Source organism: Equus przewalskii, chromosome 6, assembly GCF_037783145.1.
Source record: "Equus przewalskii isolate Varuska chromosome 6, EquPr2, whole genome shotgun sequence".
NCBI classification, from domain to species: domain Eukaryota; kingdom Metazoa; phylum Chordata; class Mammalia; order Perissodactyla; family Equidae; genus Equus; species Equus przewalskii.
Window position 1 is genome coordinate 2,768,536 of NC_091836.1, and position 23,493 is coordinate 2,792,028.

Sequence of the window (23,493 nt, forward strand, 5' to 3'; positions counted from 1 at the left end):
GATGCTCTTCGCTCAGCCAATGGAGAGCCCCGGATTCTGGCGAGGGGGCTGTGCTTTTCGGTCGGCCCTGCCCCCACCCACCCAGCCACCCACCCAGCCACCCATCCACCCTGCACACAAAAGCAGCATCTTTCACTGTCTGAAGGAAGCCGAGCCTCCGCCAGCTGCGGAGCTGGAAGGAAGAAAATACCTCGGAGGCACGGGAAGCGGCGACGACAAGGGCGCGCAGCCGCAGCGGTGCGCCACGGGGAGCTGACCGCGGACCGCCGGCCCTTCCCCGGCCCCCCGGACACAAGCGCCCACCTGCACCGGCCACGTTGCTGCGGGTGACCTTCCGTGGATGCGGAGTCCGCCCCTGCGCGCGTCAGCCTCGGATGCTCTGAAGGCCCGGGGAGCGCGCTCCGGAGGCGAGAGATGCTCGGCTGCATCCGCGCGGGGCTCGCCTTTGTTTGCGCCTAACGAGGAGGAAAAGGAGGAGGAGGAGAGGCCGCGGAGGCAACCGGGACTCAGCGTGGAGGTGAGTCCACCTTCCTTCCACCCCCCTACCCCCCCGCCCTGCCGGGAAGGTCTGTCCGGAGGCATCTGCCGCCGCAAACCCCCTTCTGGCAGGCGGGGAGGGTGGGAGCGGAGAAGCACGGTCTCGTGATGCTTGGGGTGGTACCATCCATTTTTCCCCGGGCCGAGGAAAACCATCCTCCCGGCACACACACCCCGCCCCCCAGGGCACCTTCCGTGCCCACCGTTCCCTCGGAAGACAGAGGGCTGCACCATTTTCAAGACCCGCTTGGAGGTTAAGCGGATTAAACCCTCAGCCCCTCTGTCGGGGATGCTTCCTAAGAGACTGACATGTCCAGGTCCCACCTCTGCGCGTTTCCTATTTATAACCCCCTGAGCGGATTTGGAAGAAGGACCCGAGAGATGTTGCGGGTAAAGGCCCGCCTGCGGGGTGGGGAGGAAGGGAGACCGTGCAAGACAGATTCCGCCTTCCTTCTCGGAATTTGTACCTGATGTGCTGGTCATTCGCCAGCGCGGAGCAAAGGGACACTTTCCAGTGGTCCCTCACTTTATTTTATTTGCCATCCTTGAATATAAGTGAGCATCCGAGAGAGGGTGTCCAGGGCCCCTTGGGGACCCACCCACACCCCGCGTTTAGAGGATGGTGGAGCCAACATATGTGGCTGCAGAGTCTGCGCTGTGGGTGGGTGGGGGGCTGGGTGGTCCTTCCCCGGGACTGAGGTCACCGCCCCCCCCCCGACTTGGGATGAGGAAAACAGACCCAAAGACCACTCCTTTCAGATAGGAGACGAATTTCCGCTGACGTGAGCTTTCCCTGGCCGTCAGCTTCTGGGCGGCTGTCGCCCGTAGCATCGTGAAGAGATTTTTTTTCCCTTTCCGGACTGCGTCTTGCTGTCCCTCCTCCGTAAATGAATGACGACATTCAGGACGGTGACAAGAATTGAGTGAGAAACTCTCACCCGGGGGGAGTGGGGGCGTCTAATTTTAGCCATCGCCTGCCTGGTCCCCAGAGGGCCCAGCCTCCCTCTGGGTCCTCGCTCCCTGAGCTACAGTCCCAAATGCAGACCCAGCGTCTCCAGGGACCCAGGCCCAGCAAGGGGCTTCGAATGACACGCCCACACTGGCAGCCGTGCACCAGCTCTCCGGAGGGGCAGCCGCAGCTTCGGGCGGGGGGGGTGGGGGACCTTAGACGCTGGTGAGTGAGGATGACAACACAGGAGCTGTTGGGAGGATGTGATACGATGACACCCTGGGCTCTCCTTAACGACTGCCAAACCCGGGCCTACAATCCTTGCACAAGCGTGTGGATTAAAACAGAGTTTCTCAATCTCAGATGTATAGACATTTGAGGCCGGGTCATTCCTGGTCGTGGGGGGGGCCGTCCTGGGCACTGTGGGGGGTTGAGCAGCATCCCTGGCCCCACCCACTCCATGCCAGGAGCACCTCCCCCCCCAGTTGTGACAGCCGCAAATGCCTCCCAACATGGCCACGTGTCCCCCACGGGCGGGGGGCAGAATCGCCCCCCTCCCCGTTGAGAACCACTGATTTAAAAGCACAGATGCTATGGTGTTGATTGAGTGATAAGATCCTGGAATGCTGCAGCCAGAAGGACCACAGAGATCATTTCTAGCCCAATTTTTTCATCTACAGACAGGGAAGCTGAGGCTGGGAGAGCGAGTGGCTTGGGAGTCTGCCGTGCCCCAGGGTGGACCCGATAGCAATCTCACTCAGTTCTACTTTCGCTCTCGATGGCCCAGCACTTAAGTCACGGCCTAGAATGCTGCCCCCCTGCCCCACGCCTGCTGCCAGCTGGCTCCTCAGAACAATAAAAACAAAACTGGCATTTTGTGGTTGGTAGTAACTAAGATCCTGACTTCCAACCCCGGTCTCTTTCCACCCTGCCTTCGTTAGTCCTGGGGTCAGCAGATTGTCAGGACTTGTTTCTTTGTGGGGTGACAGAGAGGCAGGGCAGGTAGCCTGGAGCAGATGGAGGTAGGTTGGGGTTGACCAGGTCCTGTTTGAATGTGTCAATCCTAGCAAGGAAGCTTAAGTATATCAGTCATTAACACTTTAGTATAAATGACTTTAATTGATTTATTGCTTCCCAGTTGAAGTCCAAGGTGAGGGAGGAATGATAAGCCCTGGGAAGGGTGGATTTCAGAGCTTCAAAGGGAGCGGGGCTTGTGGCTGGAGGTTCAGCCCCTCATGTGGTTCAAACTCCAGACCCACATGAATGTTCTCAACTCTCCACGCCTCTGTTTTCTCACCTGTGAAATGAGAAAGTCTCATGGGACTGGGGAATGATTCAAGACCGTGGACGTGAGAGCTGTTTGCAGATCACTGTGAAGTGCTGTGTGTGTGTGTGTGTGTGTGTGTGTGGTGGGGGGTTGATATCATGATGGTCGTCCAGTAATGCCTCCATCCGTGGCTCTCCTTCAGGTTTGTCTCTGCTTCGGGTCGGCGCCTCTTCCCGGCTCCCATGGGGACCACCGAGGCCACGCTCAGGATGGAAAATGTGGATGTGAAGGAAGAGTGGCAGGGCGAAGCGCTTCCCAGGTGTGGCTTCCAGGTCTCGGGGTCGGCGGAGGGAGCGGGCCCCCTCGCTTCTCCGGGGGGGGTGGTGGTGCAGAGACCCCTCCCTAGTTGACCGGGCACATAATGAATATTTCCTGAATTACTTCAGATTGATTCTCCCCCAACCCCCTCCAAAGAGCCAAAAAAGCTCCCATTCCCACACTGTTTTAAGAATTCTCAACATTTTTCTAAAACCGTCTCACGACTATTGCAATATTTTCGCCTGGGTTCCCATGCATTCAGGGGATGGCGTATTTTTACCTGCAGCAGCCAGAGAGACCTTGTACCCTGCTTCAAACCCCTGGGACAGGGAGCTGACCCCGTGGCCAAGTAGTTAAGTTCAAACGCTCCATTTCGGCGGCCCAGGGTTTCACCGGTTCGGATCCTGGGTGCAGACATGGCACCGCTCGTCAGGCCACGCTGAGCGTCCCACATAGCACAGCCAGAGGGACCTACAACCAGAATATACAACTATGTCCTGGAGGGCTTTGGGGAGAAAAGAGAAAAGAAGAGGAAGATGAGCAACAAATGTTAGCTTAGGGCCAATCTTCCTCACCAAAAAAAAAAAAAAAAAAAAGCCTGCTCAATATAACTGTAAAAAAAAAAAACCCTGGGGTAAATGCCCATCCCACAGAAAATCTGGGGTTCAGCCTCCCCCTTCATCTTTGACCTCACCTCCCATCACTCCCGTCCCCTTCATGCCCCGTTAGCGTCTCCCTTCCTGTTCCTTCGATGTGCCCAGCTGGCTCTGACTTTCAGACTCCCCGCGCGCTGGCCGTTCCCTCCGCCTGGAACACCCTGGCTCCCTCACCCCCTTCAGTCTCTGCCCACAGGCCACCTTCTCAAAGAGGACCTCCTGGCCCCCTCACTCCCCCCTCCCCCGTTCCTGAATTGTTTCCTCACTGAGTAACGTCCCCCCAAAATATCCACGCCTTAATCCCCGGGACCTGAGAATGTTTCCTTCCATCGCAAACGGGACTTTGCACACATGATTGGACCAGCTCTGCCCACCCCTTGATGTCAGTCCGGTGACACTGATTTCAGGCTCGCTTCTGGCGTCTACAATCACAAGGGAGTACATGTGTGTTGTTTTAAGCCACTGTGTTCACGGTCATTTGTGACGGCAGCCCTGGGTGACTCAGACAGTCTGATAGGCGAAAGATTTTACATCCTTCTCTTGTTTATAGACTGTTTCCGCGCCACGGAACCCCGAGAGAGCAGGGACCTTTGGTTCCCTGCCTGCTGTATGCCAGCACGAGGACGGAGCCTGGTATACAGCCGGCGCTCAATAGATACCGTGCGAGCGGGTGACGGTCACCGTAGGAATAAATCGCGGAGGAAGGGAGCTGTGTGTGTTCGCTTCTGAGATGCACGAGCCGCCAGGCCTGCCTCTCTCTCTCTATTTTCTCCTCCCGGAGAGGCGCTGGGTGAGAAAAAACACTGTCACCGCAGGGTCCCCCTGAGCCTGGATCAACTGCTCGTCGCCTGCGTCTTTGAAGGCAAGGCTTTTACCCGCGGGAGACGATGCCCCAGGGTTATCGCATAAGCATCTGGGAAGCGAGAGTCGAAGGGACCAAGCGTGTTGACCCTGGAAAAGAGTGTCTGAAGATCAGCGGTCCCAGAATATCTCCGTCGCAGAGGGTCCCCAGGGCAGAACTAGGCTGATGAACAGGCATCAAAGGGACCCAGATTTGAGTCCAATATAGAATAAACGGGCTCAAATGGTCCAATATACGCTTTATACGACCGGTCCCTCAAAACGGGCACAGACTGACGGGGGCGGTCGGAGCCCCGTGTCCACTGTGCCCGGTAGCAGCCGCGACGTCGGGGGCATCACCACCCATTTGAATCTGAATTTACCCCGCACCCCGAATCCAGTTGCATTTGCTCTCTGCGTTTCGCACGCCGTGCACTGCGGTTCTCTAGCCAGAGGCGCCCGTGCTCAGAACAGCCGAGAATCTCGTCCGCCCGGCGCTGTCGTCCGCAGGAGTTTGTCTTCGAAAATACAAGTATTTCGGGACAGCGGTGGCCCATTCCTTGCTACTGACCTCCCGCCCTTTCCCCTTTAGCATTTTCTCTCCGGGTCACAGTCCTTCTCTTCAAGTCAACATAAGGATGCTGACGTCCGGCTGCGTGGAAAGGGATCTCCCGACGCCCGGATGGGGTCGTTTGGGCAAATGAAGGCCCGTTTCTGAGCAAGGAAGTCCTGACGTGGGTGGGAATGCTCTGAATTTATTTTATTGCACAGCGGGATTAAAAGGGCGCGACCTTGGGAACCGGACCACGGCCGTGGGCTCCGATCCCGGTTCCCCGACAGGCTCGCTCGGCCGCCTCGGCAACCTTCCAGCATCTCGATGCCTCAGTTTCCCTCTCTTAAAATGGAGACCACCGTCCGTCGCTCGCGAAGCTGTCGTGAGAACTCGACGGGGCGCGTGGGGCGAGACGGCTAAAGCAGGCTGTGTAGACGATGACAGCTACCCACATAGACAGCCCCCTCGGGGCTGGTCTTATTAACTTATGTCTTGGGCCTCCAGTTCCTTTTTTCGGCCCCTCCCCACATTTTACAAAGATTTCTCCTCTCCCAAGCCCGGTGGGGACAAAGACGGGGCTGGTGGCAGCTGCGCGGGTGGATTTCGGGGGCGTGTCCCCCAGCTGCGGAGCGTCCCCGGCCATCTCAGTGGGGCAGTGTCTGCGGGATAGAGGCCTCGCTGTGCAGCCCCGGGGGTGAGCCAGCGCCGAGCCATGGCCTCTGTCTTCCTCCTTCTGGAAGAAGTGAGTCCAGCTGCCTCTGCACATAACCAGCTCTGTCTGGGGCCGGACAACGCGCGATTCTGTTCCTTCCAGCTCGCTGGTCCCTTCCCGGGGCGTCTTCGAGCTTCCCCGGGGGGTCAGAGGACCCCCCCGCTGGGCCCCAGGCCCACAGCCCCCGCTCCCGCGGCCACTGTCTTGCGGCCTCTCCCTCCTGCCCTTCTGCGGATCCCTCTGGAGCCAGAGCTGAGGGCAGCCTGGGGAGGATTTCTGTGGCTGCCCCACTTTCTCCATTCGTTCTTTCTCATGATATGCGCCGACTGTATGCCAGGCCCTGAGCGAGACGCTGAGGACACGTGGAGAAGAGCAAGACGGCTGCCCTGGGCTCCGCTCTCAGTCTGGGGCAGAGACAGGTGTCCCCTTATGACCTCACGCACAACCCAGTGTGAAATCGCAGCTGGGTTTTTGGCGCCTGGAGAGTGCTGGGTGGGATCTGACTGGGTCCGGGAGGTTGGGGGTGGTGCTGACCCTGTGCTGTGAAGGATGAAGGAGGATGAACAGGAGATGGAGGCTGGGGGTAGAGGCTGAGCATTCCAAGCACAGAGAACAGCACATGCAAAGGTCCTGAGGCCAGCAGAAGCAAGTTGAGAGACTGAAGGGAAACCGAGTGGGGACACTGAGGACCAGGGCAGGGAAGGGCTTGGCCAGGGTCTCACAGCTAAGGAGAGGCAGGTGCAGGGCGAGATCTCTGCCTGCTGCCTCGGCCCGCTCGTCCTTTCACAGCCCAGTGGGCTGTGGGTTTGGTTTATTTGTAGCTTTTTATTCTGTTGTCGTCCCAAACTTAGCAGAATATCTATAAACCTTCACCCAGATTCGCCAATTGTTACCATTTTACTCCCTTCACTTTGTCAATCGTCCTCTCTCACTCCCTTCCTGCCCTCCTCTGTCTCTCCCCTCGGTCTCTCTGTCTCTGTCTCTCTCCGTATATATATATATACTCGGCTCCTGTTTGCGTCTGTCTGTCCCTGCCAGGGCAGGCCAGTGCCCTCTCTCTCCCCCAGCCGAGTGCACACACAGAGACGATTTTGTGTTGCACAACTTAGCAATCCCAAAAAACATTGTGCACGAGCCATGGGCTCGGGACAAGCAGGGACGGAAGGGCCTGACCATCCTCAGCGTCTCCTCCGTCCTCAGCTCCAGCCACCCTGGGTTCGTCCCCTCTTGTCCCCTCCTCCGTTAGCTCAGCGGCCACACAGCCTCGCCCAGACGGGCGGCTTCATCAACATGCCCTTCTCCTCTCCCGGTTCTGGAGGCTCGAAGTGCAAGCTCAGGGCCCGGCGAGGCCTCTCCTCTGCGCTCGCCGGCAGAGACACAGAGATCTCTCGGGTCTCTCCCTCTCCTTTTTAAGTTATTTTATCGAGGTCGTAACGGTTTATAACATTGTGAAATTTCAGGTGTACACTATTTATCCATTTCTGTGTAGACCTCCGCGTGCTCACCACCAATAGTCTAAGCGTCATCTGTCACCATATGTCTGTGCCGCTTTACCCCGTTCGCCCAGCCCCCAACCTCCTTCCCCTCCGTTCTCTTTGTCCATGTGTTTGTTTATCTTCCACATGTAAGTGAGATCATGCACGGGGGCCGGCCCGGTGGCGCAGCGGTTAAGTTCACACGTTCCGCTTCTCGGCGGCCCCGGGTTCGCCGGTTCGGATCCCGGGTGCAGACATGGCACCGCTTGGCAAGCCATGCTGTGGTAGGCGTCCCACATATAAAGTAGAGGAAGATGGGCACAGATGTGAGCTCAGGGCCAGTCTTCCTCAGCAAAAAGAGGAGGATTGGCAGCAGATGTTAGCTCAGGGCTAATCTTCCTCAAAAAAAAAACCCAAAGGACCACAACCTGGGTGGCCCAAAATGACAGAACTGTATTGTTTCCCCTTCTGGAGGCTGGGAGTCCAGACTCGAGTACCCTCCTTGCCTCCTCCAGCCTCTGGTTGTGGCCGGCCGTCCTTGGCCCTCCGTGGCTCGCAGACGCGTCACTCCGGGCTCCGCCTCCCCGTGCGCATGGCCGTCCCCCTGTGCATCTGTGTCCACATTTCCTCCTCCTTATAGACACACCCCTCTCTGCACGTAGGGCCCCCCTTAATCCAGGATGACGTCATCTTAACTTCCTTACGTCTGCAGCCACCCTATTTCCAAGGAGGTCCCCTTCCCAGGGCGTGGGGGTTAGGACTTGAGTTCTCTTTTGGGGGGGGGGCCACAACTCAACCCACCACCAAAGGATAAAGCCACACCGTCCGCCTTGCCTATTAGGGGGACCCCCACTTTGGACGTGGGTTGCCTGTCACAGACGGGAGCCAGCACCGCGGGGAGCCATCTCGATCCACGGTGAGGTCGTGGAGGGGCTTTGGTGCAGCAGAATCTGGGGTCTCCCCGGGACTTGGGGGAGCAGCTAGGTGTCCCCTGGCCTTGGAAGCCACAGCCCTGTGGATGGGCAGGGCGGCCGTGTGCTCGGCCCGCGTCAGGAAGCGGCGGGCGCCTCCTCCAGGGAGCCTGCTGAATCGGCTCCTCCGGGTCAGCATGGTCTGGAAGTTATGGAACATTCGTGGTGTCCTGGGGGGTTGGGGTCTGTGCCCGGTGCCTCCTGCTCCCACGACATCTCCTCCCCTGGCCCCACCTCCCCCAACCCTCCTCCTCCACCCCTCCCGCTCCCCGATTCCTCTCTCCTCCCCTGCCCCCCACCCTCTGTCCCGTCTCTTCCTATAGCTCGGCAGGCTCATTCCTGCCCCAGGCCCTTTGCCCCTGCTGTGCCTCCATCTGGAACGACCTCCCCGCAGCCAACCTCTTGCTTTCAAGTCTCCGCCCAAAGGTCACCTCCTCAGGGAGGCCTTCCCTGACCACCCTGTCCTCGCGCCCCCTCCCGCTCCCTCATCTTGTTGATTTTCTTTGTTGCCAGCGTCACCATCTGCTCTGCTCATCTGTTTCCTTCATTGTTATATTTCCTCCCTCGTGTGGCACTCAGGGCTCCTCAAAGAAACAGAAGCAGTAGGTTTCCATTATATACGTAACATATATAATGTATATTTGTATTATTGTATATAATATTATTATATATACATTCATACAGCCACCCTGTTTCCGTCCCTATTGGGGTCGGTGCACGTGCACTGGCCGGGCACAAGGGGGCAGTAGCGGGCAGTGACGGGGATCCGATCTGCCGCCGGACCGGTTCAACACCCCCAGCATGAGGGGGAGGCATCCCCTAGCCCAGCCTCAGTTTCCCCGTCTGTGAAATGGGCTTCTCCCTGCCTCCTAGGGTTGCCGCGAGGAGCAAATAAGATGGCACGGTGAACATGCCACCCTGGCTCAGAGCGAGTGCCCCACCCACGGGGCGAGTCCTGATTCTGGCTGATTCCAGAACAGCGGAAATTGCAGCCTCAGGCTGACGGGCCCCCGGGAGGCACCCCAAAGGAGAGAAGGAGCCGGAAGGAAATCCCGACACCCAGGGGGAGCAGGAGTGGCCGATAATCAGCTCCTGGGGGTTGTCACCACTCACGAAGGGCAGAGCCGATTCAAGAAGAGATGGAAATCTAGACGTTTTGTGTCCCAGCTCTGACCTCGCAGCAAATTAAAAATGTTCTTAAATGCTGTGTGGGCAGAACCAGAACTAGGGGTGAGGCGTCCGCTGTCAGTCTGCAATTCGGGGTCACCTTGCCGTCGGGCGGTGAGCTCCCTGTGCCCCAGGACCCTGGGCTTATGAGTCACCAGGCCCGACCGTGTGGGGAGCAGGAGGGGCGGCAGCTACAGACGAGAGGGACAGGGCGGCGAGGACACCAAACGGGCCTCTAAGAGGACGCTTCAGCCCCGCCTGCCTCTTTAAAACCTTCTTCCGAATTTATTTAAAGCTCGCTTTTTTTTCAATTGAGAGGCAATCCGCATAAGATAAAATTAGCCATTTTAAATGCACGATTTAGTGGCATTTGGCAAAGTCACAATGTTATGTGGGCATCACTTCTATCTAGTCCGGGAAACATTTCCATCTCCCCAAAAGGAAGCGCGGTCCCCATCAGCATCACCCCCACCCCCTCCCCAGCCCCTGGCCCCCATGAGCCCGCTCTCTGTGGATCTGCCTGTTCTGGACGTTTCCCGTCCATGGGGTCACACGCCATGTGTCCTTCTGTGTCTGCTTCTCTCCCTGAGCGTCATGGGTTCAGTTCCGTCCACGTGCAGCCGTGTCGGGGCCTTGCTCCTCTTCACGGCTGCATAATACTCCGGTGTGTGGACGGACCACGCGTCTTGTTCATCCATTCATCGGTTGATGGACATCTGGGCTGTTTCCACGTTTTGGCTACTGCGACTCCTGCCGCTATGAACATTGAGTATGAGTTTTCGAGTGGACGTACGTCTTCATTTCCTTTGGGCCTCCGCTCTATTTTGACTTTTGACCTCTGGTTCATCCTGTCCTTCCAAGACCCCCCAGTGTCCTGAGAGGTGGTCGTTACTCAAAGAACGTTCGATGCACGGTGTGCGGGAGAAGGACGGGAGGGTGGCCAAGGCAGCAGCGTGGGGAGATTTGACCCTGCACAGGGGGCCAGCTCGCGCCCTCGGAGGAACAGAGGCGAGGGAATAAGTCATTCTGGAAAAGGAAAGGAAAAAGCGTTCTATGTCCGTCGCTGTCTACACAGCCCCCTTTCCGCTGGGATGAGTGGCAGCGCATCCCCGAGTCAGCAGGCCCTGCGGCGGGAGCCTGGGACAGCCCGGGCCCTCGGCAGGACGTTCTGCCCGGAGCCGAACTTCCCCCAGGGAGCAGAGGAGCCGGGGCGCCTGGGTCAGACCCGGGCAGCAAGAGCCAGTGCTCCACAAAGCAGTGCGGGCATTGCCCCAGAAAAAGGCCTGCTTTTGCAGATCTGTGCCCACAGCCAGGCGTTAAAGAGGCACCAATGCATAGCTGGCTGCATTTCTTTAAAAAAACTGGGGCCGGCCCGGTGGCACAGCAGTTAAGTGCGCATGTTCCTATTTGGTGGCCCAGGGTTCGCCGGTTCGGATCCCGGGTGCGGACATGGCACCGCTCGGCAAGCCATGCTGTGGCAGGCGTCCCACATATAAAGTAGAGGAAGATGGGTACAGATGTGAGCTTGGGGCCAGTCTTCCTCAGCAAAAAAAGAGGAGGATTGGCAGCAGATGTTAGCTCAGGGCTAATCTTCCTCAACAAAAAAAAAAGAAGAAGGTGGGGAGGGACGTTATGGTGCAGACAGCCGATCACACATCTCAGCCAGGGGACCAAGTTGACATCACAGGGGTCAGTCTCGGTGGTGGCAGGACCTTGGGATGATGGGGCGAAGAGGGCCCTTCAGTCCGGGGCCCTCCCAGAACCCACCGCCCCAGCCGACCATGAGGAAACCCAGACAAACCCCGGCTCACATCACATCTTCCTCTACTTTATATGTGGGACGCCTACCCCAGCATGGCGTGCCAAGCAGTGCCATGTCTGCACCCGGGATCCGAACCGGCGAACCCCGGGCCACTGAGAATCAGAATGGCGCACTTAACCGCTGCACCCCGGGCGGCCCCCGTGGTGTCCCTCTGACAGCTCGTTGCTGCGTTTCACCCGAGCGTCTCGTCGAGACCCCACTCTGCGGGGTCCCCTCCACGTGAAGCCGTGTCTGGGCTTTGCTTTCCCCTCCAAAAAAAGAAAAGGCGTAGCATTCGTTAGGTGACGGGAAGGCCGCCAGCCCGCGCTGGTGTCTGAGGATTTTCTGAGCCAATGACGGGGTGTCCGTGGTCCCAGCGATTCCTCTAACTAAACGCATTTCTCGCTGTTTTCTCGGATCTCCTCCCGCGGCTGGATTCGCGGCGCCTGGTGGCTGACTGACGCTCGCTCCGGCTGGTCCACAGGCCGCTCCCGGAAGAGACGGGATCAGACTCCCCCGGCAGCCCCGAGGCCGACGCGTCCTGTAAGTTCCCCTGAGCGCAGAAGTGGGCGCGCTCTTGCCAGGTCCTTAGAAATTTCCGGAGAAATGTTGGAGGCCCTGCCTCTGGGGCGGACATCGGGGGCGGGGGCTGGCTCCTCTGCTCCGAGGCCTACAGGGGAAGCAGCCACGGTGGCTGACAGATGCTGGGACACCGTCATGACGTTCTCATGCAGTGTGGCTGTGTGTCCTCAAGCTGGTTGCTCAGCTTCTCTGTGCTTCCAATTCCTCATCTCTGAAATACATGGAGTGAGCCTCCTGCAGGAGGGGCATGCGAGGATTAAACAAGGTGGTACGTGTAAAGTGGGCAGGGGGTGCCAGGCACAAAGTCAGCCCTGGGCACTCAGGGGGGCTCATGGCTCTGAGGTTCCAAAGCCCCAGACTTCGGGGACAGGCAGTCCCAGGCGGCCAGAGGAGGAAATGCCTTGATGGCCTCTCCTCGCCGAGCCCCGCTGAGGGCCCCTGCTCTGCCTGCATCTCCTCCGTGCAGCTCATTGCTGTGCCCACCCTACAGGGGAAAGACTGACCAGAGAGGGACAGCCACGTCCCTGAGGTCACACAGCAGTGCATCCGGGACTGCCCACCCCTGCCCCACACTGTGCCCGTGGACCAGGGAGGGGGGCCAGCTGGTCCCAGACGGTTGATCACCTAGAGTGCCAGCCCTTCTTCAGGCCTGAGTGCATGGGCTCTGCCTGGGATTGTCACATCCCCGCAGGGTGACCTGGAGGAGTCCCTTCTCCGCTCTGGGCCTCCATATCCTATTTCTGAAAAATGAGGTGTATGTAGGAACTGTACCCTGCTTCCTGGGTGTGGCTGGCTCAATAACAGCCCCCAAAGATCCTGATCCTGGTTCCTGGAGCCTGTGACTGTCCCCTCACGTGGCAAGAGGGACCTTGAGATGGTTACTTTTTTGCGTCCACTTGGCTGGGCCACGGTACCCAGCTATGTGGTCAAACGCTATTCTAGATGTTTCTGCTGAGGGCATTTTTTATACGACATTTACATTCAAATCGGTGGACTCTGGGTAAAGCAGAGGGCCCACTGTAATGCGGGTGGGCCTCATCTAATCAGTCGAAGGCCTTCAGAGAAAAACGTCTCAGGTGTGATTTGTCCTGTCCAGCTGTGAACCTGTGAGACACAGACAAGCTATCTGCTTCCAAAATACATAGGTGGGACAGGCATAGGGGAGATATTCTCATTCCAGAAGGGAGAAATTGGAAGGAAGAAAGGATCTGAGCGAGTCTGAAAGTCGGCAGGACAAACTCCATTGGATTTTTTTTTTTTTTTAAGGGCAAATTCCATTCGATTTTAAGGCTGGAGAATAATCCTCTTTCGCTCCATGCTGTGTCCCCCAGGTCCGCATGGTGACATTACTGACGCCTTGCTTCCCCACTAACGAGAAGTGTCACATCGACACTTTGTCTAACTGTCACCGTGCTGTGACAGTAACAGAGGAAGAGAGCTCAATGTTATGATCGTCTCTGACCCGCTGCTCTGGGACAGGGAAATTCAAAGAAAAGGAAATATGAGGAGCTAGTACATTTAATTGTCGATCAATGAACATCTTCCCGGGAGAGAGGGGCGGGACTGTCCTCCTGGTGTCTATTTTGTCCTCACTGGCTGTGGAGTGGGAGGCCGGCCTCTGGCCCTGGCGCTGGCTTTGGGGAGATGATGGCTTTCCCCTGACGTGACCCCGAGGGGCCACCCTGGGAGGAGAAACCGCCTTTTTCTGGGAAACGAGAGTCCAGGCTAAGAGTCTTACGAGGAAACAGTCACGACCACAGGGGGTCCCACCCCACGCAGCTCCAGAGCCACCTGGAGGGTCCTCTTCCCTCTGTGCCTCCGTTTGCACATCCGGTAAAGCGGACAATCTCGGAACTCGCCACTGTGGGATGTCGTACGGTGGGGACATCAGAAGCCCCGGGGAGGCCTGGCCCGGGTTCCGTGATCCGTACATTTTATTAAAGACTCGAAGGTCCCAGAAATGGAAAAAGTAGGACGTGGGTGGGTGTTCTCTGCCAGCCGCGCCCGGAGGCGACAGTAACCGCAGACACCGGCCAGAGTGGGGCCGGCGCCCGGGGTCTAGCGGGCGGGTCGTCCATGCGACCTTGACCCGGCTCACCTCCCGCGAGCCCCTTTTGCAGATGGGGAAACTGAGTCAAGCTCAGAGGCGCGAGGGGGCTCTGGACGAGCGGACGGTGACGGCGTGAATGTCCAGCACAAGAGGACGTCGCGTGGCGGCCGGGGCGGGAAGTGGGGAGTGGGAAAAAGAAAGAAAAGTCACCCCGTTTTGTCTGATTTTGCTGTTTTTTTTTTTTTTTCCCCACAGCCCCTCCCAACACGTTGACCTTCAACGGGGCCCATCGGAAGCGCAAGACGCTGGTGGCGCCCGAGATCAACCTGTCCCTGGACCAGAGCGAGGGCTCGCTGCTGTCCGACGACTTCCTGGACACGCCCGATGACCTGGACATCAACGTGGACGACATCGAGACCCCCGACGAGACCGACTCGCTCGAGTTTCTGGGCAACGGCAACGAGCTGGAGTGGGAAGGTGAGGCCGAGGTCGCCCACGGGAGCCACCCGGAGCCTCCGGCCCCTCTGGCTCGGGGACGCGTGGGTTTTTCCCCGGGGACTTGGCTTTCTGAGACCGGAAGGGTGTGTCTCCAGCCGATTTGCCCAGAGTCGGCGGGGCGTCCACTCCGGGTGTCCACTGAGGGTCTGGGGGGTCTGGGGGGGATGGGCCGGGAAGAGACGGGGCCCACGGCACACGTGGCACAAAGACGGTGCTGGAAACCAGAGACGCGCCAGGGTCCCAGCAGCTGCGCGTGGATGCTGGGAGCCAAAGGAGGAGGCGAGGGGACAGGGCAGGGTTGGGGGGGTCACCTTTTATTCCCAGTCTGGTGGGAAACTGCCGGGGGACCGACCGGATTGGGGTTCCCATCCTCGTTCCCTAGTGTAGCCTGGCGAAAGCGGGTGGCGGTGGCGGGGATCGGAGGCAGGGAGACCCCAGAGGAGGAGGCGGCGGTGGCCTCGGGGATGGAAGGAACAGAGAGGGAACAGAAGGCGACCGGGATGCCTGCTCTGGGGCTCTGAGCAGCCGGGATGTGGCCGCACCGTTTCCTGAGGCGGGAAGACTGCAGGAAGGAAGGTGGGCAAGACGGGGACATTTTGAGTAGTTAAAAACCTGAGAAGCCCAGAGAGGGACAGAATGCCCAAAAGGCCACACAGCGAGTCATTGGCAGAAACGGGGTCTACCCAGGTCGACCGCCTGACGTCCCCCGCGAGCACTTTCCTGTGTTCTGAAGTTTGAAAAAGACCCGAGTTGTGATTTAGGCGTGATTTTTTGACTCCCAGAGCCGCCGTTTCCCCCAGCAGCACCCCCAGCCCCGCCACACGCCGTCAGTCGGCAAAGCGGAGGACAAAAGGGAGGTGCGGCCACGCGGCCACGGGCAGCGGAAGGAGGCGGGAGGCCGGGACGAGATGCCCGACTCAGGCATCCCCTCTGTCACACCCCCCACCCCGCCTGCTCCCAGATGACACGCCCGTGGCTGCCGCCAAGAACATGCCGGGGGACAGCGCGGATCTGTTCGGGGACGGCGCGGCCGAGGATGGCAGCGCGGCCAACGGACGGCTGTGGCGGACGGTGATCATCGGAGAGCAAGAACACCGCATCGACCTGCACATGATCCGGCCCTACATGAGGGTGGTGACCCACGGAGGTGAGACCGCGCCCCTGGCCCCCTCCCGGCACCAGCTGGAGGCCGGTCAGTGGCCCTCTCTGAACCTCGCTCTCTTCTTCTGAGCCTCAGGGATGTTAAGCCCTGGTCTCGGGGAGGGCAGGGGGTGGGGTGAAACTTGCACGGGGCTGAGGCGTGGACCAGCGGGCACCGACGGGGTGGCCGGCGTCCCGGCTCTCTGCCCGTCTCTGCCTGGGGCCACCCACGGCCGCCTCTGTGCAGGGTACTACGGCGAGGGTCTCAATGCCATCATCGTCTTCGCCGCCTGCTTCCTCCCGGACAGCAGCTCCCCCGACTACCACTACATCATGGAGAACCTCTTCCTGTAAGTGGCTGTTCTCCGTCCCCGCTGGGCGGGCTGGCCCGCCGGCCGACCTCCATCCGGGTCCCCTGGTCACCACTATCAATTTCGGGGCCTTTACTATATGGCAGCCACGAGGCTGGGCGCTCCCCACCCTCCCCGGGACCCCACGGGGGAGGTGCCGTTGCCTCCCATTCTACAGTGCAGAGCCCGAGGCACAGAGAGGTTGGGTCACTTGCCCAAGGACACACAGGCACAGATGGGGAACTCGAGGCTGAGAACGAGGGGCAGGATTTTTCTGGAGTCGCTCAGGAAGAGGCGGGGGACCGTCCGCCATGGGTGCCTGTTTGGGGCCGGGGACACGGGTGCTCAGGCGTGAGAGCTGGGGCTCCCTGACGCTGGGCCCCGCCGGCCGGGTCCCCTGTCCTCCGGGCCCGGTGACCAGGTACGTCATCAGCAGTCTGGAGCTCCTGGTGGCCGAGGATTACATGATCGTGTACCTGAATGGGGCCACCCCGCGGCGGAGGATGCCCGGCATCGGCTGGCTGAAGAAGTGTTACCAGATGATTGACAGGAGGTGAGCCCGGCGGCGGGGACCAGGGACCCCGAGCGCCGAGGTCGCTCTGAATGGTGGCGTGGCCGCAGCAAAGCCCCACGGACATTTATCCTTCCCCGTTTCTGGGAGCCAGAGTCCAAGATCGAGGGGTCAGCAGGGCCGGGGCCGAGGGGGCCGAGAGGGGGAATCTGCCCCATGTCACCCCCAGCTTCGGGGCGCCGCTGGCCGTCCTCGGCTCGTAGAAGTGTCACCCCGGCCTCTACCTCCGTCTTCGCGTGGCCTTCTCCCTGCGTGTCTGTGTCTAAAGGTCCCCTTTTATAAGGACGCCAGTCACATTGGTTTAGGGCCACCCCCCCTCACCCCGGTGTGACCTCGCCTGAACTAATTTCTCCTGCATGGACCCTCTTCCCGAATAAGGTCCCATCCTGAGACCCTGGGGGTTGGGACCTGAACGTATGAATTCGGGGCGGGGGGGACATATGAATTCAACATGACCGTAAGCGATACCCAGAACCGGGGCGCCCAGAAAAGCTTCCAGGACGGGACGGCGGTGTGGCCACGCGGTCGACAGCTCAGACTCTGGATTAAGACTCGGGCGGGACCGGCCGTCAGCTCCCACGACCCTGCGAAGGCGCCCAGCTTTGCGGAGGCTGCACGGCCGCCCCGGAAAACCGGGAGGAGCCTGGAGCCACTGGGAGCTCATCTTTCTTCCTGTGCCCCCCACGCAGATTGCGGAAGAACCTGAAGTCCCTGATCATCGTCCACCCGTCCTGGTTCATTCGCACCGTGCTGGCCATCTCCCGGCCTTTCATCAGGTGAGTGTCTAGAGCCCGTATCTGGACACCCACGGGAGTTGTTGTGTCTTTTTTTTTTTTTTTTTTTGAGGAAGATTAGCCCTGAGCTAACATCTGCTGCCAATCCTCCTTTTTTTCTTTTTCTTTTCTTTTCTTTTTTTTTTTGCTGAGGAAGACTGGCCCTGAGTTGAGATCCGTGCCCATCTTCCTCTACTTTATATGTGGGACGCCTACCACAGCATGGCGTGCCGAGCGGTGCCATGTCCACACCCGGGATCCAAACCAGCAAACCCCAGGCTGCCAAAGTGGAACGTGCACACTTAACCGCTGTGCCACCGGGCCGGCCCCTCTACCTGACTTTTTTTTTACTGTGACTTGATTATTTTATTATTTATCGGGCCGTTATATTCTCTTGGCCTTATAGTTCTCATCCTTAGGGGAATTGATTTGACCTTGAGAAAAGTTGATTTTATGTATCACCAAAATTAGGTTGAAGTTGGTTTTTTTGGAATAACCGTGGGGCCGGTTCTGCTCTGTCCAGCCCCCAGGGGCGCGGGGTGGAGGCTGGCATCGGGCAGGGCAAAAAGCTGGAGGGAAGATGCTCGGGGCGCCCTGGAATAGGGCGCGTGTGCGTTGCCCTGTGCCGTCTCTCCGTGTGGCTTGGGTGCCGCCCGCGGGCTGCGTCTCTGACGCCTGCCTCCTCCCCATCCTGCCAGCGTCAAGTTTATCAACAAGATCCAGTACGTGCACAGCTTGGAAGGCCTGGAGCAGCTCATCCCCATGGAACACGTGCAGATCCCGGACTGCGTGCTCCAGTAGGTGTCCCTGTGCCGTGGGAGCGCCACCCCCTCCGTCCCTAACGCCCCCCGCGCTCCTCACGTCCCCGCTCAGCTAAACATGGCTGCCCGGGAACCAGGCGCGTTGGGAAAACAGCAGAACGGAAGCAAAAACAGGCGTATGTGAGATTAGAGAAGGCAGCGGCCCTGGGCATCTCGGGGGCCAGCGAGCCCCGGCCCCCGGCTCGGTTTTATAAATAAAGTTTTATCGGCACACAGCCACGCGCACCCATTGATGCGTCATCAGTGGCTGCTTTTGAGTTACAACTGAATTGAGTCGCGATGACCGAGACTGGCCTGCCAAGCCGGAAACATCCCCTCTTCGGCCCTTTACAGAAAAACTGGCCTGATGGAAGGGTGTGTAGACCCGCCCACGTGGATGCGGGCCTTGCTTTATCAGGGCACGGTTCCATCGCTGATGCTGAACCGGCAAAAAGGGTCTGCTGAGTCATGTCTACACCCGATGCTGGAATATGCCAACCAAGCAGGGGGCTTGTAAAGCGGCTGCAGGGAACATAAAAGAGAATGGCGGGCTGTCCTGTTGCCTCCACAGCCTGGCGTGTGTTCAGATGTGACGATGAGGTCGTGTCTGTTCCAGAGGGAAGGGAATTCCGGGCACGGGGAGAGGAGGGCTGCGCCCGACGTGCTTTTCCTTCTCCCTTCCAGGTACGAAGAGGAGCGGCTCAAGGCCAGGAGAGAGAGGTCAGTGCAGGGGCTTCGTCAGGGCCGGGTCGGGGCTGGCGCTGAGCTGGGCCCAAATCCGGGGGGGCGACCGGCGGCTTCGGCTCAGCAGGGACCCATGTCATGCAAGCACACGGCTCAAGCCCCTGCCCTTCCCTAGAGGGCTTGGCGTCCGACCCGGGTTCGAATCCAGGCTCCTCCATTTACCGACAGGTGACATTAGGCAAGTAAAAAGTTCATAGCCACCTTGGGCGTCATTGTGAGATCTCAGGAGCAATGGCAGCCATTGTGCCACTTGGGGAAAATGGTGGCTCCGTAAAGACTAATGACGGTAACCAGGATAATATTAATAATAATATCTCCCTTTACAGAGGGGACACAAGCTCCTTACTCTCCCCTGGGAGACCCAGAAACACCCCTTTGCTATCTAATTGGCTCATTTTTCATTAGTGGCGTAACCATGAGAATCCAAGGCTCAGAGAGGGCAAGCCATCCCCCAAGGCCACACAGCAAGTCGGTGAGAGAGTTGGGGCTTTCGGTGGGTCAAAAGCCTGTGTCGTTGCCAGGCCCTGGGCCAGCCTCGTGGGAAACAGAGGTGAATAAGATGGAGTCCTGGTCCAGAAGGTTCTTCAAGTGGTGAAGGAGAGGCACGCCTCACCGAGCGAGGAAAATGGGTCCTGGAGCAGGGAGGGTGATAGCGGCAGATGAGACGCGTAATGAGCAAAAGCATGGCGGCTTCACAGAGTCATTTAATAGTGACAGAGGCCGGACGAGCCGTGGGCCACCAGGGGAGAGAGGCTGGAGGCGGGCGGGACTCACCATCCCGTGCCATTCGGGGACTTTTCCTCCTTCTCTTCCTCTCTCTTCCTTCCTTCCTTCCTTCCATCCTGTCTTTTTTTAAGAAAAAAATTTTATCCTAGTAGAATACACATAATGTAAAATTCACCCTCTTAATCAATTTTAAGCGCACAGCTCAGCGGCATGAAGCACACTCACACGGTTGTGCCACTATCCCCTCCATCCGTCTCCAGAACCTTCCATCTCCCCAAACTGCAGCTCTGTCCCCATGAAACACAGACTCCCACCCCTCCCCCAGCCCCTGGCCCCCCATCCACTTTCTGTCTCTGTGGATGTGGCTCCTCTGGGGACCTCCTGTGAGTGGACCACACAGTCTGTGTCCCTCTGTGTCTGGCTCACGTCCCTGAGCATCACGTCCTCCAGGTCCGTCCACGTTGGAGCAGGCGTCAGGATCTCCTTCTTTTCGTGGCTGCGTAATATTCCAGGCTGTGGCTGGACCACGTTGTGTGTGTCTATCCTCCATCACTAGACACTCGCCTTGCTTCCATCTTTTGGCTGCTGCGAATCACGCTGCTCTGAACACGGCTGTGCAAACATCCCTCCGTTCTTTGGGGTGTAGCCCCAGAAGTGGGATTCTGGATCACATGCCGGTTCTACTTTCAATCTGTCCAGGAACCGCTGGAGTGTTTTCCTCAGCAGCTGCTCCATTTTCCACTCCCACCGACAGTGCACGAGGGTTCCAATTCCTCCACGTCCTCGCCACCCTTGTCATTGTCTGTTTTCATGATAGTCGCCCTCCTGGCGCCTGTGAGGGGGTCAGGTCTGTCTGTCTTGCTCCTTTTTCTCCCTTCCTTCCTCCCCTCTCTCTGTCTGTCTGTCTCTGTCTCTCTGTCTTTATCTCTCTCTCTCCCTGGGTTACTCCCCTCCCCGTCCCAAGCCTGCGCTGGGGACAGGAATAGAGGGATAAACAACACCGGCAGGGTCCACCCTTTGGGGACCATGGCACTGGTGGGGCGACAGCGTCCAGGGAACAAGAGGGCAGATGCCTCTCGGTGACCAGCTGAGAAATGGCTCAGGGCCTGCCCTCCCCGGCCCGCTCGCACCCCCTTCCTCCAGCCGCCTCGTCTTCATTCACCCCGGTGACAGACACCTCCCTCCGTCCTCCGGGCCCCGCGCTTCCCGGGGGACAGCAAAGCAGTCTGCAGACCGCTCTCGGTGACCGGGGAGAGACCCCGCGGTCCACGCCGGCTTGTCATCCTCGTCACCTCTCTCTGTCCCCAGCGCCAGGCCGCAGCCCGAGTTCGTCCTGCCCCGGTCTGAAGAGAAGCCAGAGGCGGCGCCGGCAGACGACAGGTAAACGGGCAGGTGACCGCGGGCGACAGCGGACACCCCCAGGGGCTGCCGAGCCCCCTTGGAAGTTCCGATCGGAGCCATCGTGATGTCACCGCGTTTTCATGACCCCGATGTCGTCGTGACGAGGAAATGAGAACACGGGGGTCATCCGGTGCCCTCTCCATCGTCGATGCTCAGCGTTGGGGTCCTCCCCCTCCCCCTCTGAGCTGCCCCCAACGGGGGCCCCTCGCAGAGGCCGCGATTTCAATTTAAACTAATCAACGGCAAATAAAATTTGCAACTTGGCTCCTCGGCCCCCCTTGCCACGTGGCGGGGGCTCGGCGCTCCCGTGCTGACAGCCTGGACACGGGACGCGTGTGCCATCGGAGCAACTTCCACGGACAGCATGTCCCCGGGCCCCCTTTCCTCCTGCTCCTGAGCCTCCTCACTCATTTATTATTTTGTTGTTGTTGAGGTGACATTCACAGAAGGTGCAATGAAGCATTTTAAAGTGCTCGATTTGGTGGCATTTCGCGCATTCGCAATGCTGTGCAACAACCTTCCTTCTAGTTCTGGAACATTCCGTCACCCCAAAAAGAGACCCTGAACCCGTTAAGCGGTTGCTCCTGTTCGACCCCTCCCCTCTTCTTTTTTTTCAGTCCAGCAAATGTCTACTGAAAGTCTTTAGTGCCTGGGCCCGGGATGTGCAGATGGACACAGCACGGCTCGGGCCCTCTCTCTCGCCTTCAGACCTGTGCTCTCTTCCCGTGGGGTCTGCCTCCTGCCTTTGACCCTTGTCATCCCCTCCTTGCCCTGCCCTTGAGCTCCCTGAGGGCAGTGGCTGCCTCTGGGGACCGTCCCCTCCTTCTCCTCCTCCTTGCAGCCAGCACAGGCCACGCACAGGGACCTCGGGCCACTAATGCGTCCGACAGACCAAGGTCTGCTCTCAGATGAAGGTTCCAGCTGGTGACCTTTGTGCAAGTTCCTGTAGGTGGGTCAGTGTCCCTGGGCTTAGGGGACGCCGAGCAACATTAGTGGTTTTGTTTTGCGTCAGTGAAGGGCCTCGGCCTGTCTCCTCGTGCCAGCCTGTCCTGGCTCATTTGTCACACAGCAGGCACGCGCTGACGCCTGCCTGGTACCTGATGAAGACGAAGCCACGTCAGCCCTCCTGGGGCTCACGGCCAAGGTGCCAAAAATAGGCCAATAATGCTGAGTCTCCTTTGCTCTCCCACAGGTCTGCTCTGGGCGCGGAGGACCAGGAAACGAGGTGGGTGGGAAGCAGGATGAGCTTGCTCCTTATTTTGGAAATGTTCTCAGTGGAGCCCACCCAGGGACAGGTGCCCCATGATTTATCATCAGTGATGGAGATACGGCCCCAGGGAGTCAGGGAGACAGCGGTTCCCACGACAACAGGGCCTCCGCTGTGAATGGTTGGATGGATGGATGAACAGACAGATGGCTGGGTGGATGGGTGGTTGGGTTGTTGGATGGATGGATGGGTGTGTGGATGGTGGATGGATGGATGGATGGTGGATGGATGGGTGGATGGGAGGGTGGATGGGTGGATGGGAGGGTGGATGGATGGTGGATGGATGGATGGTGGATGGATGGGTGGATGGATGGGTGGATGGGAGGGTGGATGGGTGGATGGGAGGGTGGATGGATGGGTGGATGGATGGATGGTGGATGGATGGGTGGATGGATGGGTGGATGGATGGGTGGATGGATGGATGGATGGATGGGTGGATGGTTGGATGGGTGGGTGAGTTGTTGGGTGGACACAAGGCCCCAGAGCTGAGCAGCATGGTCGCCCACCTGGAGCCAGGCCCCCGCAAGCCTGGGACATAGCTCAGCAAAGGGTGCACCATCCACCCAGGGCCTGTCGCGTTCTCTCTGCCTGGTTCCAGATGCCAGGAAAGGCCTCGCCGTGTGTCAGGATCCAGGAGACCCTCCTCGGGTTCAGTGGTTTGCCAGAAGGACTCACAGAATGCAGCAGAGCTGTTATGCTCACGGTTATGGTTTATTACAGCAGAAGGATGGACCCAGAGGAAAATCAGCAACAGGATGGCCCTTAATTCTCCCAACAGCAATGTGGGCAAAGTGCAGGAGGTGTGGCCAACCAGGGATGCTCACCCGAGCTGTGGTGTCCATGGTGTTTACTAGGGGTCAGTCACATATGCGTGGCTGGCCTTAGCCTCCAGTCCCTCTAAATTGCATTGTTAGCATGGACCATGGGGCATGACCCAAGGTCCCCAGGTCAAGACAGGACGTTCCCAGGACTCAGAGGTGACCTCCCAGGAGCCAGGTAAGGGCCAGACCTTTCTTTGGAACTTGCAGGTTGACCCTTGATCACACATTCTCTTCCCATCTGTAACATGGCCTGGACGCCCACTGTAATGCCACCCATGTGACCCAGGGAGCCCCAAGCTGAGAAATAAACAACAAAAAGGATCTGGAGGGGCCAGCCTGGTGGCACAGAGGTTAAGTGCCCACATTCCACTTTGGCAGCCCGGGGTTCGCTGGTTCGGATCGTGGGTGCGGACATGGCATCACTTGGCGTGCCATGCTGTGGTAGGCGTCCCACATATAAAGTAGAGGAAGACGGGCACGGATGTGCGCTCAGGGCCAGTCTTCCTCAGCAAAAAAAAAAAAAA

The 23,493-nt window shown here is 58.8% G+C and overlaps 1 protein-coding gene and 1 long non-coding RNA gene across 2 annotated transcripts in view; one reads left to right on the plus strand and one right to left on the minus strand.

The window, feature by feature from the left end:
• Positions 1 to 23,493, plus strand: part of ATCAY (ATCAY kinesin light chain interacting caytaxin) — a 26,995-nt gene continuing 3,502 nt past the window's right edge. The window contains exons 1-12 of the mRNA XM_070624712.1: positions 1 to 517; positions 2,956 to 3,072; positions 11,731 to 11,789; positions 14,134 to 14,355; positions 15,338 to 15,523; positions 15,764 to 15,866; positions 16,288 to 16,419; positions 17,127 to 17,213; positions 17,909 to 18,007; positions 18,695 to 18,730; positions 20,789 to 20,860; positions 22,074 to 22,106. Coding sequence (XP_070480813.1) covers positions 2,996 to 3,072; positions 11,731 to 11,789; positions 14,134 to 14,355; positions 15,338 to 15,523; positions 15,764 to 15,866; positions 16,288 to 16,419; positions 17,127 to 17,213; positions 17,909 to 18,007; positions 18,695 to 18,730; positions 20,789 to 20,860; positions 22,074 to 22,106 — 1,106 coding nt within the window. The 5' untranslated portion in view covers positions 1 to 517; positions 2,956 to 2,995. The remainder of the gene's footprint in view (positions 518 to 2,955; positions 3,073 to 11,730; positions 11,790 to 14,133; positions 14,356 to 15,337; positions 15,524 to 15,763; positions 15,867 to 16,287; positions 16,420 to 17,126; positions 17,214 to 17,908; positions 18,008 to 18,694; positions 18,731 to 20,788; positions 20,861 to 22,073; positions 22,107 to 23,493) is intronic.
• LOC139084070 (uncharacterized) overlaps positions 2,597 to 23,493 on the minus strand; it is a 38,489-nt gene continuing 17,592 nt past the window's right edge. The window contains exons 2-3 of the long non-coding RNA XR_011541334.1: positions 3,352 to 3,576; positions 2,597 to 3,155 (exon numbers count right to left, since the gene is read on the minus strand). This is a non-coding gene — a long non-coding RNA (uncharacterized lncRNA). The remainder of the gene's footprint in view (positions 3,156 to 3,351; positions 3,577 to 23,493) is intronic.